We start from the raw sequence: 19,113 nt of genomic DNA on the forward strand, positions 1-19,113 counted from the left end.
CTCTCCCAGAGTGGAATAGGCATCTTTTTCTCTCACAGATCATTGTGGCAGCAGCGAAGGGCTCTAGCCCACTGCTTCTGCCAAAAGACACTCGGGCCAGTCACTTACATTCTCAGCACTACGTAGCCCTGTATTCTGCGTCTCTTGTCATCCATATCATATCGGAAAGCATTTCACAGAGAGAAAATGTCCCAAGACAATAAGCCTGGCTGGAGCGTAGCCCTGAAACTGGTGGTAATTTGTATTTGCACCACATTCAAGGGGCAGTCCTCTTTCCTATACAACCTGCAAACCACTGTCAGATGGCAGTGCTCTCTGCCCACTCCTTCTTAACTTGAAGTACCAGTGCGCACGTTAGAGCCTCGCAAGGGCAAAAGATCCGGAGGGATGTGACAGTGCATTTGTGCAGCACAGATGCTGAAAAGAGGCAAAGCTGAATGCCTTCGCTGAGCTTCAGTTCTGTGCAGATCACAGAATGAAGCAGCAGAGTACTGCGATGTTGTGTGCAGTGTACCTCATTGCAGAAGTTGAGAAAGAGCTCGTTCACAGTTAGTTGAGAATATGCTTGTAGCCATAGAACTTTCTAATCGAATGGAGAGTTGCCAGAGAGTATGTTTTGCTTTTCTAACTTGTCACCTTTACTTCTTTCTACTGCAATGTGGATACCTTTGCCCAGTAAGGTCTGATTACATGTACACATATATGTCTCTATTATAATATCTAAACTCTCAGTTTATTCTATTACAATCACATGACTACATTACTATACTATAAAACCCTCCCTTATCTAATACAGTTTCCTACTTACTTAAAGCCTATTCTTACTTATAACAATAGAAACCTAAGTTGGTGATTTCTCTGTTCAATGCCTGTGCACCGTGCTTTCACATCAATCTTAGCTTTTTCTAAGGCTGTAAATAAAATCCTCTTGAGTCTGTGAAGATTTCTATCTTTCCAATTCCCACACCTCTTCCAGTTCTCTCAGTGTAGGAGCATCGGGGGTAGCATGGTCAGGACGGATGGAGACGAGAGATCTCTGAAGCCAGGTTGTGGAACTTGCGGTTTATTGCAAAGGGCCTGGGTGCAGGGCCCTGCTGGGAGCTGCCAGCCACAGCTCAGAGCAGGCCCGAGAGAAGAGAGGGGTAGAAAGGATGAGGGAAAGAGCATAAGAGAGGGAAGAGAGCAAAAGCATAAGAGAGTAAAAGAGGTAAGAGAATAAACGGGGTAAGAGAGTAAAAGGCAAGAGTGCAAAGTTCCTGTTAGAATACAATAAATCATCTTCTGTGTTGAATATTTTGATTCTTACTAACCAATCTAGTACAATATACAAATTCTGCAGCATTTACATACAGCCTATAAGAATCACTACATTACCATACTGTGTTACATTTTAAACCCTAAAAAATACTCTTTGGACCCCTTCTGCCAAGCTGGTAGGGTCTGCTCAGACCCTTGGACCTGCCTGCAAGCAGAGGGTCTTATTTCATCAAAAGGGGATTACCTTCAGCCGGCCACACCATTGTTTTCCAGTTGTTCTGTAACTAAGGTATCTCAAAGCTTGCTTTCATTTCAATCTCGCTTATAGTTTCTATATTCTCAAAATCTTTTGCCAGACAATCATATTTATAAGGCTTTCCTGTTTCATCTTCCCCAACACTCAGGAAATTCCAACTTGAGTGTTTTTCAGGGTCTTCATAAGTGGGCTTTTTCTGGCTAGATCATGCAAATACTGCCTGTCTAAGGAAAAATCAAATGTCCCAGCTATGGAACATGTAGACAGAGGTTTGTGTGTCATCAATGAGATGTATGTGCTCACACACACATGCAGTAAGAGCAGAGCACTGTTATGGGGAGGGCTGTAGCTTGGAGATAGAGATGATACACACTCCAAAGGTCCTTGTGGCAAACAGCCTGTTTTATTGTTCAGAGCTTACTTTTATAGGGAGTTCAAAACTCCCAGCTCATTTGGTCTGATCCTCACACAGCCCAACTCCTGACTAATGAGGTACCTGCTGTGTGAGCAGTCTGCGGCCACGGGGTGAAGGTCTGCAGGCTAGCAACACCCTTGGTGGCTGGAGGGCACACACAAGGATGGCTGCCCCCAATCTCTGCTGAGATCGTCCTGGGTGGCAGTAATTGCAGCGGTGTGGGTGACACTGCAGAGGCTCAGCACTAGGAACATGAAGCAAAGGAAGCAGGGAAAGGACACTTGCCTGAGTCTCCAAAGAAACTTTATTTCCTGAAGGGGGTCAGGAGCAAATGCCAAAGCAAAGGGGGTCCGGCGAGCTTTTTTAAAGAGGGGAGGGCATGAGGGGTGGATACAACTCTTAACCAATGGGGGGATCTTAGGGGAGGACAACATCACCTAACTTAGCCAAGAGGGGGCACTCAGGGGAGGGAAGAAGCCTCTTGAACCAATAAATCATAGAAGCAGGGCTAACTGATGGGGAACATTCTGGAACACAAAGGGAGTGGTAACAGTAATTGTCAGGAGCAAGGGGCAGGGTGACCAGGATTGGCAAGGGCATATAAAGGAATGAGGGGAGGAGCAGGGAGACTGACACAATGAGGGACAGACAAGTGGCGGGAAAACTTTGAGGTAAACAACTTAGGACTGAACCAATATGAGGGAATAGAACGGGGTACATCGGAGAAACCATTTTGACTAACTAACATAAAAACTCTAACTTTTATATTAAAACTACAGGCAACCGTCAAACTACCACACCTGTGGGCCAGGCTGGAAGGTGATAGGTGCAGGTCCCTGTCTATCAACCCAGGGGCTCCAATGGCATGGAGCAGAGTCTGGAACCACTGATGTAGAGCAATGTAACAGCAACCCCCAACCAAAACCAAGACAAAAAAGTATTCCTCAGTCAAATGTTTGGACAGTAAGGCAGAGACACATAAAGAAAGGAAAATCTCCTGCAGAACAGTTGTGATTATGCAAAGAATGGCCTCTTATTAGAATATTAATCTTCATAGGGGCAATTCATTCTCTTTTTGGAGTAACTGCCTTTCCCACAAATTTATAGCTCCTTGGAGAGATGGAATAGGTATTGACAGGGCACATTTCAATAGCACAGCAATTTCTTGCTTTATGTATTAATCTTTCCACAAATGAAACAAGTGTAGAATGGTTGAAGAGGGAAGACTTTGCATGGGTAGGGTGCTGTCTAGAAGCTGATACTGCAATGGGTCAACCACGCTTACTTCTATATTCTTATAGTTATTTTGTTATTACTTCTACATTCTTGTGGTTATTCTGCTGAAACTATCTCCATATTTCTGGCAAAAGATCCTCTCCCCCATCCTAATGTTGCAGCAAGGTCACATCAGTGATTGGACACTGACTGCTGACTCCTAGACTTGCCTCCTTCTATCTTAACCAGCGGTATCATGTCTATGTGACCTTTCTCAGCTAGCCAACTGTCCACAAAGCTCTCCACAATTAACTGAATTCCCATAGATACGATAAGGAATCAAAGTCTTTTATGCCTGCAAACATGCCTCTATGTTACAAAAAGTGTGGATTGTCAAGGATGGAAGAAGATCTGTATGAAAAGGGAGAAAACCCAGAAGCATGCAGGGATTTTCAGGTATGAAAGGGAAAACCACATTAAATTGTTGACAGAAAGAAAGGGAAAGAGGGAGGAGGGAGGAGGAGGCACATGCTGCCTTTGAGATAGCTGACACAAGGACAGTTGGCCTCATGAGCAAACAGGAAAACCAAAAGAAACTTCACAGAAATCTCATAAAAAACTTAGTGGACAAATGTGCAAACCCATTTGTTCATTTATTATACGTATAAGATATATATATAGATATGTTCCTCATTCTGACAAAATTTTCAGGTAGCAAGCTAGTGTATGGCACCTGGAACCAGTGGTGCTTTGGAAATGGCCAACATGCAGAACACACTCCATCCTGAACGCTACCACATCAGAATCACAGAATCATAGAATGGCTGGGGTTGAAAAAGACCTTAAAGGCCATCTAGTTCCAACCCTCTGACATGGGCAGGGATACCTTTTACCTGCCCAAGTTGCTCAGAGCCCCATTGTTGAGGTTAGGGGCAAATTTGGAGGAGAATTTCTAAATTAGGGCTCCTCCAGTAAGCAAACCCACACAGCCCCTCCCCCCAACCGGTTCGGGAAGGATTTCTCGGAGAGGAGTGGAAAGAACCTGTTTATTTAACAAGCACAGCACCCCCCAGCACACAAAATGAACAATACCGGATGACACCACTCTGCAAAAGATGACAAATTCAGAAAGTCTCTCTGGGGGTAGTCACTGTGTTCTCAGTCCCTCCGGTGCTGGGGCTGCTGCTGCAGGCCAGAAGGTGCAGGATCTTGGTGTTTCTCAGGTCCCAGTCCGGAGCAGGTTCGAAATGATCAGAAAAAGGAAAGGAGAAACCGTCCAGGAAGAAATTGGACAGTTTAGCTGAACTAGCTAAAGAGCAAAAGCCAAAAGCAAAAAAAACTGCAGTCTCTGTGTCCCGCCAGGCTGATAAGAAAACCAAAACAAAACTTTCCCTCTTCAGAGCCGGTCTTAAAGGTACAGAACATAATATCCAACATTAACAGAACACATGAATGGGGATACAAGCATCCTAACGTCACCCTAGGACACCCATCCATCCAGCCTGGCCTTGAACACCAGGCTGAGGTGTCTGTAACTTTTCTGGGCAAGCTGTGCCAGTGCCTCACCACACTCACAGGGAAGAATTTCTTCCTAGTATCTTTCAGTTTGAAGGCATTGCCCATTGTCCTGTCTCCAGAGTTCCTAATGAAGAGTCCCTCTCCTGCTTCCCTTCAGATATTGGAAGGTGTTGTGAGGTCTCCATGCAACCTTCCCTTCACCAGGCTAAAGAGCTCTAATTCTCTCAGCCTGTGGGATGTGCTCTTGTCCTGTATACTGAACTGCAGTATTGAATGATGATTTTTTGAATCCTTTGAAGGCATGTTCTTTTTCAGCCTTAAATTAGGCTAAATAGCTTTGATTTGTGAGTATTGCAAGTGAGCAACAGAAATCACTGCCCTGGCTTGCCTTTTTTACAGCTCCTTTCCATGGGAGAGTCGGTGCAAACATCACAGCTGGTGAGACAGTGGGCACACCATCATTTTGAAAGAGCTTTGCACGGTAAACATAGAGGAGGATTAAATATTGAAATGAAGATGATAGAAGCTGGCCAATGGACTCTGCTGGTGGAAATCAAATACTAGTCTAGTATTTTGAATGCAAATACTTCCTCCCAATGAGGCCAGACAGGATTGTTTGGCTTTGAATCTGAGCACGTGGACAGTAGTGGATGGTCTACAGGTTGAAAACACTGGAGATACTTCTCCTTTTTTTCATTAATGGCTCAGAAACTGAAAATGCAGCTACAGAATGGTGAATACATCCCTACAGATTCAAAAATGGTTGTTCTTAATTTGCATCTCCACCATAACAACAGATCATTAGTACTAAAATACAGATGGGAATTTTATAGCTTCTCAGAAATGAAGCAGGAATTGGCCAATGGGCCTTAGTAGTAGCTACAAGTTTTTCAGCATGAGGCATCTCAAAACTTGTGGGATCTCAGCACATCGTTCCCGATGTCCAGAGATGCCAGGAGAACCCTTGGGGGTCTCGGAAATCCTGGAATGTTGCCAAGAGTGTTTGGTGGCTTGATTTTGATCCATCCACAGAAGTGACAAGAATTTGAGGACATGAGAATCACTTTAGAGTGAAGGGTGTAAAAGGAACACGTTTAGAGGGTGAAATATAGACTTTAAGGTTTTTGGTACAGGGGGGTTATGGAGACAAGATGGAGGGATCAGGGCATGTCTCGTCCTTCTTCTTTCTTCTTCTTGTCCTCCATCTCCTGTGGTGATGTTGCCACTTGGGGATTGGTTTATAGTGAAGGTGCACTTGCTAACATGGGTGAAAAGTATTGGAAAATAAAGGTAAATATTATGTACGTAGATTTTAGTATAAAAAGACATGACCGCCCGTGGGTGGTCAGAGAGTGCCTGTGGTTGCCTTGCAGATCAGACCTCTGTTGGGCAGACAGAAAATTTTGTAGATAAGAAACAATAAACAATCTGAAGATCGAAAAGCTGAAGAGTCCAGACTCGTCCTTTGAAACGCGGGCCACCCAAGAACCACTCTACCCGTGTCGGGGCAGAGACAGACAGCCGAACCCGACAAAAACTATTTTAACCTTACAGTACTTTTCTATGTTAAGCTTTAATCTCAAGGATGCATTAAAAAAAAAAAAGAAAAAGAAAACAAGAAAAAGAAAACAAGAAAAAATCTTACCAAATATATATATATATATATATTTAACATTACTAAGATAATAAGCACAATCAGTAACATATAGAAACAGAACCCATGGTTTTTAACTTTCAACCTTGTCTTCTCAACACACTCTCGAAAATGGAATTGTTTCCCTATCTGCCTTGAAACATTTTGGAGCAAAAAACACTCTAAGGTCCTGATAGGTGTTTTGGTCAAAAATCCCTTCTTCTGGTTTTCTGTCCATAAGCGGAGTAACGTGTCCACATTGGTAGCTGGCCAAAGGAGGTAGGAAGAGTAATCATCACCCACAACATTGGGGCTAAATAAATTTCCACAGAAAATTACCTGCCTTATTACTTGTTCATGTGTTGGGTTAAAAGTTCAGAATCTGTTTCCATTTTTCTCATCCCTCGAATGTTATATTTCACAGAATTTGAGGACCTCAAACATCAGTCCTGCCAGAACAGCCTGCCATGTGCTGTCATAGGGGATCTGCTGATGCCCACTGACTCTTACCAGTCTAGTGCTTGTCACTGTTGCAGATCAAGAACTTCTGAATAGTTTTGATTAATGCTCTTTTAGTGGTTGAAAACAAGAAAACAGTTGTATGATCAAATCCCCTGATGGAATAAAAATAGGAGCATAATAAATGTATTCATTGTCACAAGAAGGGAGATGAAGGGTCCAAAAGATTACTTGTATACTTACTGTTCTAAATCCCTTGTTATTTGGCAAATTGCAAAAGATTCCAGGCTTTCACCAAAATGGAAATCAGATTAAAATGTGAAGCCTTACACTTTACTGGATATAAAACTTCATCATCCATTTTTAAATCTTAGAGATTGTGATGTATTTCCTATTAATACCGTGAGGTTTAGAGCTGTAATTCAGAGAGAAAAGAATGCTATTTTGAATTCATTCTATTAAATCATTTTGTCTGCGCTCTTTTCTCCTGCTTTTCACTTCTGAAACTCTGTATGAAAGACATAGAGTTCTGGATTAATTATTTTCAACAGTTTCCCCCGTAATTCTTCTTTTAAGGTAAACCTGTAAAAAGCCACACTTTCTTACCCCACCACTTCTAAAATTCTATTGAGAAGCAAAAAAAACTCCATCAAACAACTAAATCTCTGCTCCAATTTGTAGAAAAAAAGCAGTCCATTAACTGCTTTCTTGACATATTCTTTATCTTGTACTAATATGGCAACCTTTTCTTGCTTTTATAGATTAGAACCAAATTCTTAAAGGAATTATATAAGGAAACACAGGTTTACTGTAGCTGATTCTGAGATACAGAAGTCCAGCAAGGAGTTCAGTCATCAAAAGGAGTGTCTGTACAACAAGATTCAGCACAACGTTGAGACATATTAGCTATTTTTCAAGAAAAGCCACCAAACTTTTTAGACTTCTATACTATCATGGGTGCCTGCTTCCAGAACCTGACCTAAGTTGCTGGAAACTAGCTGCAATATTACTGCAAACAATGCTGTGAATGTAGGACATTGTTATTCTTCTCTTCCATTGAAAACCACAAGTGGAGTCACGTGACCTATCTTCAAAATTCTATATTTCCTTGCAAACTGGTAAAATAATGATAAATAAAGTGTTCTGTTCATATAGTTTAAATCTAATAATGTTCAAAATGAAAAAAAAAATCCATTCAGATATGGTCTGCAATAATACAGCTGAGAGAAGATGAACCAGTCTGGCCTACAAAATAAAGTGAAGCAGAATTTGGGAATTTGGAACACCTTACGATGTAATATTTAAAGAAAAAAAAGAAATAAAATGTAACCTACCCAAACTCAATCAGTGATGCACCGACAGAGAAAAAAGAACTAATTACTACTAATATTTCTTTCATTCTCAGACAAGTTAAATGATCCTCTTGAATGCATACAAGAGTTTTGGGAAAGACAGCAGCCTTCTTCTTTACAACATATTCTTCAGAACTCCAGGAGACAAATGATTAGAGCTATGAGGCTCTTTCTCTCTGTAAAACTTCCAGAGCATAGCCAAGATTATATTCCTTTAGAGATCCTCACCACCCTGGGCGAGTGGTGGATAGTCTACAGCCCCAGTACATCAGCCAGACACTCTGCCTTATTTAGCATGGCTACTGCAGCAAGGACACCATCTATACTGGCTTTCTATCCAAAATACACGCAAGGCACAACAAAGACTATACCCAAAACACTGAGCACAGCTTATGGCCTTCAAAACAAAAATCTCAGGATGTCAATACTGGATCTTCTGATCCAAACATCAGAAAAATATTTCTTTAGAGGCGAAAAAAGCTTCTGTGTATTGTACAAAAAACGGTTATGTAAACCAGAGTTGCATGACCCAATCAATATTATTGATCCATTTCTTTTCAGTGCATTTGGTAAAAAATGTAAAGTATTGTTTAAAAGAAATTATTGGATGCATACTAAGTACTAGGGATTAGTTAAGGTGTTGGTTTTGCATGGCTTGGTTTTTGGTGGGGAGGGAAGAAGCCAGCCACAGAAGTGAATCTTTTGTGAAAAGCTCCTCGAAGCTTCCTCCATGCCTGGCAAAGTGAATCCCTGCTTGGCACTAAGAACAGACATGCTGCTAAGCCAATTAGAGAAGCTGGCAGTGCCTCAGTGATATATTTAAGATGGAAATCAAAACTGCAGCCAGTTAACTCTTAAGTTTGCAATTTTTTCTGCTGGCACCTCTTCTGGTTTGAAAGCAAAACCAGTGAGAGGCTCCAAGTCAGAAATACAATTTATTAGGAAAAGAGAAAAAACCCAAATACATGAAATAATACAAAAGAAAACACCACTGACAGAGTCAGAATACAACCTGACACCCTGCTAGTTAGGGTGGTGGCAACAGGCTGGATGCAATGGTCTTGTTGAAGTGGTGATCCTGTAGAAACCATCTGGTAGCTCTTGTCCTCTGGAAAACCAGTGGCTAAGGGCGGCCGTTCCTCTGGGAATCCAGTGGAAAGACTGCTTGTGGCATCCCAAAACCCAGATTATATCCAGGTGGAGATGCTTAGCTCCTCCTTCTGGGCAGAGCATCTCACAATGGGCTGATATCATTCTGAATCATGCAATGGGTCCTTGATTACCCATTAGACAGAAATGGCTCCCAGAGGGAGTTATCTCTGGGTCATGTTACAAGATATTGATAGGCCCATTAACAGGAGTTAAGGAAAAAAACTATGCCCCTCCTGGTTTCAGCAGCTCTTGAGGATGGGAACAGAATACATTTTTATATTGTAACCTAGGACATAATCCACTCTTTATTCTATTGCCATCTGTACCCAAATCAATATCCTCTTACTTACATACATACCTTCATGCATACATACATATACATACATACATATATACATATATATTGTATGTATAACACAGAAGGAAACTTTACACAGTTCTCACTTAAAATTAGGTCTCCTTGTGGTACACAATGAGTTTCCCCGTCCTTCTGCATTACCCACCAAGTGTAACCAGGTCCTTGAGCAAAACCAATCCCACAGATAGGTTTGCCCCTGTCTGCTGTGGCGTTAATCCAAACAGTCTTTCCTAAAATAACTTTCATGTGTATCACAGGAACCATGTGTCTATTCCCTGTGTTCAGGGGTTCAGACTGGGCAGGAGCAGGATTGATAGATCCTCGGGTGTTGGCCATCCAGGTGGCTTTTGCTAAGTTCAATTCCCAGTTCCTGAAGGTTCCTCTGCCAAGTGCCTTCAGGGTAGTCTTAAGTAGTCCGTTGCATCGTTCAACTTTCCTGGCAGCTGGTGCATGATAGGGGATATGATAGATTCATTCAATACCATGTTCTCTGGCCCAGGTGTTTAGAAGGCCATTCTTGAAATGGGTTCTGATGTCCCACTCAATGCCATGCCTCCACAGGATTTGCTTTTCTAGGCCCAAGATGGTGTGTGTTCTGGGCAGTAGCGTGAGGCACAGGGTAGCTTTCCAACCATTCTGTGGTAGCTTCTACCATGGTCAGCACGTAGCACTTGCCTTGGCGGGTTTGGGGAAGTGTGATGTAGTCAATTTGCCAGGCTTCCCCATACACGTACTTCAACCATCGCCCACTGTACCAGAGAGGCCTCACCCGCTTGACCAGTTTGATTGCAGTGCAGATCTCAGTTGTGGATGACCTGTGAGATGCTGTCCATAGTAAGGTCCACCCCACGCTCACAGGCCCATCAGTATATTGCATCTCTCCCCTGATGACCAGAGGCATCATGGGCCCAACAAGCTAGGAATGATTCTCCCTTGTGCTGCCAGTCTAGATCCACCTGTGATACTTTCACCTTGGCAACTCGGTCCACCTGTTCCTTGTTGTGATGCTCTTCATTAGCCTGATTCTTGGCACATCCATGTGTCAAATCTTCACAGTCAGCCTCTCTACTCAGGTGGCAATGTCCTGCCAAATCTCGGCTGCCCAGATGGGTTGTTTCCCTTTGTGCCACCAGTTGGCCTTTTTCCAGCAATCCAGCCATCCCCACAGAGCATTAGCTACCATCCATGAGTCAGTGTAGAGATAGAGCCTCGGCCACTTCTCTTGTTCAGCAATATCCAAAACCAGCTGGCTGGCTTTACGCTCTGCAACCTGACTCGATCCACCTTGTCTGTGGCCACTGGAGCTGACAGGCTGGCTAGCCACTCTCGGAGTGACTGGTGGAGACTACAGGTCCCGCCACTCCCAGATTCTCTACAAGAACCCTGAGTAGTGGCTCCGTCTGCGGCGTGATGATGCAGGCGAGAGCAGGATTGCGAAGAACTGAGGTAAAGGAATGAAGGAGTGGACACACGTGTGGATGCCAAGGTGCTTTATTTGACCCAGGCGGGGCCAGTAACAGTGTCAGGTAAAAACCATTAGGGAGGCACTTATAAAGGGGAGGGTGTAACGGAAAGCGACACGAGGGACCAATGAGCAAGACCCGGGGGGGGGGGGGGGGAATGAGGGACACAACTGAACCAATAGGAAGGGCCCAGGGGAGGTAAAAGGCTTGGGGGACAAATCATATGCTAGGTGAGGGATGATTGACATAGAAGACTCTTGAAATGAAAGGGGATGGTTACAATGACTGACAGGTAACAGGTGGGAGGAGCAAACCATTAGGAGGGAGAACATGGGGGGAACCGAGGGTCAAACTAAAATCTTAACTTCTAAAAAATAGCCAACTTTACAACAAAACCCATATAAACACACAATGCTACACCATACTACAGCTTTCCATTTCCAGTTAGTGCCTACAATTCATCAGGAACCATTAGTGAAGAGAGCATATTGTCTGTCACGTTCCAGTAGCTCATTATATGGTGGGGCTTCCTCGGCATGTGCCACTTGCTCCTCTTCTTCCTCTTCTGACCTCAGAAGATAATCCAAAAGTCTCCCTTTCAGGCCAGTTTGTTCTAATTTCCAGAATCCCAGGGTTTTGATTCATATTTCCAATATGAATGCGCTGGGTGATGAAGGCAATCCATTTTCTCCATGTGGTGTCGGTGGCGTGATGTGTGGAAGGAACATTTCCTTTAAACATCCACCCCAGCACTGGTAGCTGTGGTGCCAGAAGCAGCTGCGTTTCAGTGCCAATTACTTCTGAGACAGCTTGAACTCCTTCATAGGCAGCCAAGATTTCCTTCTCTGGGGGAGTGTAGTTTGCTTCAGAGCCTTTGTAGCTCCATCTTCAGAATCCCAGTGGTCAACCCCAAGTCTCACCAAGCACCTTCTGCCAAAGGCTCCAGGACAGACCATGGTTCCCAGCCACAGAGTAGACCACATTCTTCAGCTCTGGTCCCGTCCTGACTGGGCCAAGGGCAACTGCATGAGCGATCTCCCACTTGATCTGAGCAAAGGCTTGCTGCTGTTCACAACCCAAGTGGAAATCGTTCTTCTTGCAGGTGACCAGGTGGAGAGGACTCACAATCTGGCTGAACTCAGGAATGTGCATTCTCCAAAAGCCTACGGCAACTAGGAAAGCTTGTGTTTCCTTCTTGTTGGTAGGTGGAGACATAGCGGTGATCTTGTTGATTACCTCTGCCAGGATCTGAAAACATCCATCCTGCCACTTGACTCCTAAAAACTGAATTTCTTCAGCTGGTCCCTTAACCTTGCTTCACTTAATGGAAAAACCAGCTTTCAGCAGAATCTGGATAATCTTTCCTTTTTCAAAGACTTCCCCTGCTGTGCTCCCCCATACAATGATGTCATCAATACCCTGTAGATGTTTGGGAGCCTCGCCTTTTTCCAGTGCAGTCTGGATCAGTCCGTGGCAGATTGTGGGACCGTGCTTCCAGCCCTAGGGCAGTCAGTTCCACATTCCCCTCTGGGAGAAGGCGAACTGAGGCCTGCATTCTGCTGCCAAAGGAATGGAGAAGAAGGCATTGGCAATATCCATGGTTGCGTACCGCTTGGCTACCTTGGACTCCAGCTTGCACTGAAGCTCCAACATGTCTGGCACGGCAGCGCTCAATGGTGGTGTGACCTCCTTCAGGCCACAGTAATCTCTTGTCAATCTCCATTCTCCACTGGACATATGCACTGGCCATATAGGGCTGTTGAAAGGTGAATAAGCCTTGCTGACCACACAGACAATAGATGGAATTGTCCCTGTCCTCTACCTGGCTACACGCAGTGCCTGCTTATTCCTGGTTGTGGAACAGGAAAAGGCATGGGGACAGGTCAGTGAAAGCTTTCTGTCCTGGCACACTGAGCTGTTTGAGGGGGAGCCACTGTTTGGTTTCACTAAGGGCTCAGTGGCACTGAGAGGATGTGCTTGTCCATGTAGCTGAGAAGGAAAGTGAGAATCACCAGTACCTTTGGCAGAGTTTGTAGGCTGCGAGGAGAAGGTGACGGCCAGGCCTGGCTTTTGGCTGTAGTACGTGTTGAAAGGAAGAAGCTGCTGGATGGTTTAAGCTTTTGGGGATCTGCGAGAGTGAAAGACTGTGTTGCTACCTCATTAAACTAATGATTGTTGATCATCTGGCTGAATCTATGACATAAACCAGAAGTGAAATTTCCCCCCATTCACCCCAGTTTTTTCACCTTTTCTTCCAGAAGCCTGAGCCTTTTTGAGGCTGCTGTCAAACGCCTTGCCTTGAAAGCTAGAAGTGTTTCAATTTCCCCGGCTAAGAAACATGGAAAACAGCTCAAGTCCATTTCAGAATTGCCCCGAGCAGAGCTCGGGTGTTTCAGTACCTGAAATTACCATTGCGAATATTTGCAAGAATTACCATTTTATTACGCAAACATTTGAAATACGGTAGGAGCTTCATCTTCTTGTCGTTGCAGCCCTTGGAAGTTTTGCTATTTACTGAAGCAGGAAACAGATCAAGCACGAGAAGCTTAAGAATCCAAGCTCACTGGCCATTGTGCATATAGCACTTGATTAATTCACGGTATCATTGTAACATACAGAATGGCTCTGTACAGGAAAACGTAAATCTCCTTCTTCAAAGGAGCAGAAAACTTTCTACCACATGAACTCTGGGAGTAATCCATCATGCCTCATGTGCTGCGGCTGGTCAGAGACCTACACGATGGGTCTCTGTGCCCATGGCATTCTCAGGGCTCAAGGCCGCACATAAACTCCCCACCTTACAGACACACAAGTAAAGCCCACTGAAAATGCAGTTCTCCAGACAGCTTACTGAAACCAGCTAGGAATTCCCAGCACCACACTGGGCACTTCTGTCCACAGATAGCTTTGGTTTTAGTGAATTCAGAACAGAGTTGCATTTTTCTAGTCTTTAGCTCTACTAAGGGATTTTATATAACATGGCAAGAAAAAAATTGTTTTGACAATGATAAATAACAGAGGGGAAAATGTACCTTTTGCTGCTATCTTCTTTTGCTGCTCCATTTGCCTTGCTTTGCTATCGCTTTCTGTCAAAGAAATGCTAGCGAAATACCTCATCAAGTCTTGCTGTGAAGACAGACTGCCAGAAAGTAGAGAAACTTTGAACCTTTACAGGACCCTTGTACCATGTGTCTTGGTCAATTTGTATGCAGATCCTTTCTTCCAGCAGGACTTTTTTGCAGCGTTAGCACACATTGAACTGAGTCCAGTACAAAAGCAGTGAATATAGGAACTGCTCTCTTTTGATTTGAATGGTGATAAAAATGCATATCAAATTAAAGCATTTTAGAGAAGCAGGAAGATTTTATATGTAGCTAGTAAATCGCAAACAGATGCGTATTTACAGGTTGGGTTTCTTTCAGAATTGACAAGAATTCCAGACAGAAAACATAGCTTAGTAAACTGCAAATCTAAATCACAGTATCTAGAAAGATGACATGAAAAAGAACAAGAGGAAGAAGACCAAAAAGAAAACCAAAGGAAGCCAGAAATAAGGCACAACCTCTCCTCCTTTTCTGCTTACTACAGTACCTTAGAAGTACCTTCGAGTGTCCTAACAGTCACGTAAGTGGAAAACTCTGCCAAGAACAATCGTGAAAAACTGTGGAAAACTATGCTATCCGAATAGAAACATAAAGTTTGCTTTCACGACAGTTAAATCCACATGCAATGCGTACGGTAAGGGTATGTTTTGTATATTCAAAAACAACGTAAAAAGATTTCCAAATTGAAGGGACTAGTTTTTATTTGTTTTGAATTACTTGGCTAAATATGGCGCACGTTAAAATACTGCAGACATGTGGTTCATTTTAGAGTTGCCAACTGCAAAGGAGGGAAGCATTTCTTGTGCTTAAAAATGTATTTTAGAGTGCTTTTGTTACTTCTTTAGAAGGTTAGAATATGTGTAAAAGATGCTAGCTGGGGACTTAAAATTAATGAAATATTTGCTGAAGGCAGGCCAAATTGTATGAGCTTTCAAAAAAAAAAAAGGATTCTTATTCCACGTGCCATTTCTGAAGTAGATTAATTACCCTTAAGCACAACATGGAAGAGGGATAAGACAAAAGGTTAAGCAACACTGTTGATGGCAAAAAACTTACCTGCTTCACACAAATATGGCAGATCAATTACTATTTTACTCAAACGTTGCTAGTCAGAGCTTTCCTTGAAAAGTTTCAATGACAATCACGACAGTAAAATTCTGAGCAAGCGCGAACCCTAAGGAAAGTGTAGCTCAAGCATAACTGATATTTGATGTATAAAACTGCCACTTGGCCTGCATATATCATATCTGCTCTATTAAAAAGTTTACTCTGTCTCAGATTTCTTTTCAGGGATACCAACGCAAGCCATGAAACTTCATGAAAATGATGATTTAGAGAATGATATATTTTCAGAATGGAATAATGGTTGATTTTCTTTTCCTTTCAACTGCTTTGTTTACCCTTTTAAATTTTTAAAGTCCGTTCTGTTATCGCCATGGTAGCAGTGCAGCAAGTGTTCAGTTCTAAGCTGTCCATATTGCCAGCTTCTGGACTGCCTTCAGAAAACTTCCCACTGGTTTTGTAGAGAAATCACAAGCAGTAGAGATGACAAAGACTGCAGAAACCTTCTCATCTCCTTCTAGAGCAGGAGCGTGTCTTTGACCCACTCTTAACTAGACAATTTTTATCAGTCATAAGGGAGTCTCATGTTCAAAAGCTAAGCAATGACAGCTGCAAATGACAAAAAGCACACTGAAATTCTCTTTGGACTCCAGCGCAGAACAGTGAAGGAGCTTGAATTCACCTTCTTGAGAAGTTTTAAAATGCACATTAACATGGAGCTAAGCCATCGTTACATTTGTTGAGTATGTCTTCATAGACAGAGTTTCCATCACTGGAGAAGGAATGCCATTTAACCCACGTTATCTTCTCTAGCTGCTATGCTGCACTTACTGCAGAGTATCTGCAACATATCTGCAACAGGGTGGGCTTTTATGTGTAATCCCTGAGTAACATTTCAGAGAGAATTATTTTGCGATTGGGGGGGGGGGGGAACCCCCAACTCTTAACTGTTTCAAGCAATGGCTATATTTGAAAGTAAAAAAAGATATAAAACCTTTCATTTCTAGATGTATTACCAGCACAAACTGTACCAGAATTTATGGCGCTTTTGATTATGACAGCATAACTCTACCATGGATGCTCTTGCTCTGGAATATTCCTTAAGAAACAAAGCCTCCACTAGAAATAAAAAAAAATAGCCAAAATATTTGGCTTGATTTCAAAGTCTATGTACTAAAGGCCAAACACTATAATAGTAATTAGTGGACTAAAATCAATACAGCATAACATAGGTCAAAGATGTTTTGTGTCCTAATGTTCTCGCAGAATTTGCACTGTGAGATGATGCCAAATGAGTCACGCTGGTAGATTAACTAGGGCATGCAAAGCAGAGAGGGGGGAACGAGAGCACAAGAAGAGAGTACAATCTACTTTTTTTCTGCAACAGGGCTAACACCATAGGAATCAAAATTAACACAAATCCTCCTAGGATGTGTAAGTCTTGAAAAAGACAAAGACTTCCTTTTGTGTTCACAGGCTTTGGAATATCAACTCAGTTCCAAATGGAACTGCAGGAGGGAGCCACCATTCTTATGATTAACTTTGATAAACTTTCATGGGGATCCGTCTTTGTCACGCACATCACATTTTATAAGAGAATTGTTGAATGGCTTCAGTGAAAAAAAATCTTAAATGCACTCCGAATGGAATTAGGATCCAAAGGAGCAAGTATTTCAAGAAAGCCTGAGATATTGTCTGTGATGAGATCCCTTCTAAGAGGTTCATTTAAGTTACCAAATTCTCCAAATATTGGCAGATTAGTCAGAGGGGAAAAGCAAACTTCTTAACTGGTCCTTTGGAAAGACTTGCAGGGAATTAAGTACTTGCTGCTATATTGCCTACATTCCAAGAAAGAGTATTAAACACTGAAACGACCTATGTAAGATGAAATCTTTCTGAATGTGAAAGTCTAGCGCGTGGCAGTCTCAGAAAGGAGCCCATTAAAGTCCTTTAAATCTCAACACACAAGTTGTGACTTGGCAGTGTATGCCAGTGTCCTGGGTTGGCTATATGATGCTTGTATCCCCAATAATCTGTTTTGTTTATGGTGGATAATAAGTTTTGCACCTTTAAGACTTGTTCAGAGGGTGAAGCAGGGAGAGAAGAAGTGCGCAGTTTGTTATCAGAACTGCACTTGCTCCTCTGCATGCTGCTCCTGGACTGTGTTGTCTGCAGACAGACACACAGCTGGACAGAGCTCTCCTTTGCTTTTCGTTACTTTTTAGCTAGCTGAGGGAGACAAGTTCCCTGGACTGTGGTTTTTTTTATTTCTTTGGACCTGTTTAAACCTGCTCTGGACTGAACACCCAGAGGAGCACCGGCAGCTCACACCTGTGGCCCACCAGGCCGAGCCTGGGCTGTGGCATTTCCAGTGCCAGAGGGACTGATAAGAGACTGAGTGAGTCAAGCTACAGCCCACAAAGGGGACTTTTCTGAGTTTGTCATCTCCTTTGGAATGGCAAGAGGTTTTATTGTTTAATATTGTTCATTTTTTGTGCTGATGAATGCTTTGCCTGTCAAATAAACAGGTTTTTTCCACTTTTCTCCAAGGAAGTATTTCCTGAACCAGCTGGGGCAGAGGCCACTTAAATTTGTTTTATTAGAGGAAACCTCTTTAGAGGTTTTTCTCCCAGAATCTCCCTAAACCAGGACAGACAGTTTTTACCAAACGACAGCAAAATGCAGATGACAAAATGAGGCAATTAGGTCACATACAGTATGAAGCAGTATGAAAGAGGAAAGCAGCTGAGACCGTCAACCCTGCTAAGTAGTCTCAGTATTCTTATTGACATTAGCAGAAATTTGAAATGAGTCTATGAAAATTATAAACAAGGCAAAAGAAAAGGGAGCAATGACTACTCTGGCCTATTGTTTCCTTACAGGGATCTTCAAAATGTAAACATTGTATCATCCTTTAAACTGAAGGAAGGTATTAAAACAACAGGAAGGAAATGGCATCAAATGCTAGAAAGACTCTGGGCAGTGTACTTCTAGACAGAAATGCCACTGAGGGAAAACCGACTAAACTGGCTCCAATGCAGCAGTATTGTGCTAAACCCCAGAAATGTCCACCACTTCACTCTCTGCCCTTCTGGTAATACGCACACAGGAGCTCTGCAACATTCCTATCATCTCCTTGGCAAACTGGGAGTGAGGGTCCGTAGTGATGCAGAGTCCCCAGGCAGGTGCAAAGGAGAGCTGCTTTTTTGCAAAAACCAGGCTTTTGCAGCAGTCGGGCCTTTATCAGTTACATAGCTTTAAGCCATAACAAACATCATTCAACCAACCACCATAGACCAGGCTGTGAACACGCAATGGTTCTAGAACTTGTTGATCTACCTCTAATTCAGCTGCCTCACTTTCCCATAGTCCTTTTCTACTTAGCCAAAGTAATAGGCCATTGTTTTACAAGACCTTTCTTCCTTTTGTAAGGTTCTGCCTGTATGCAACAGCAAACCATTGGTTTCTTCAGTGACAAGAGTTTTGGTAGATAATCCTGCAGATACAAATCTATGCCCATCCAGTGAAACATATTGTGGAGAGAAAATCCTGTTGGAGATGTTCAGTCATTCCATTTTCTAGACAGGCCAAATAAAAAGAAATGCAAGCTATAGGATTGTGTATATGCTATTACAAAACACCTGCTGCCATCTGACAATGAACTAGCAGAAAATGCTAGTTCAAAATGAGACTTGAGACAAACAACCCTTTGAAGGAAATAATGATGCGATAAATAAAAACAATACACTTCCAGCTTATCGAGATACTTCAAATGTCAGCAAAGGACTGGGAGCAGTGGCTGAACTAATGGGAAAAGATTAAAAGAATCCCAAGAAAAACATGGGCAACTGACCAGTTTAAGCCTTCAG

The 19,113-nt window shown here is 42.8% G+C and overlaps 1 protein-coding gene across 1 annotated transcript in view; it reads right to left on the reverse strand.

Annotated features, from left to right (window-relative positions):
• LOC136566656 (E3 ubiquitin-protein ligase TRIM58-like) overlaps positions 1-10,519 on the reverse strand; it is a 58,058-nt gene extending 47,539 nt beyond the window's left edge. The window contains 1 exon segment of the mRNA XM_066565896.1: positions 10,268-10,519. Coding sequence (XP_066421993.1) covers positions 10,268-10,519 — 252 coding nt within the window.
• Positions 10,520-19,113: the final 8,594 nt, after the last annotated feature.

This window comes from Molothrus aeneus, chromosome 26 (assembly GCF_037042795.1).
Source record: "Molothrus aeneus isolate 106 chromosome 26, BPBGC_Maene_1.0, whole genome shotgun sequence".
NCBI classification, from domain to species: Eukaryota; Metazoa; Chordata; class Aves; order Passeriformes; family Icteridae; genus Molothrus; species Molothrus aeneus.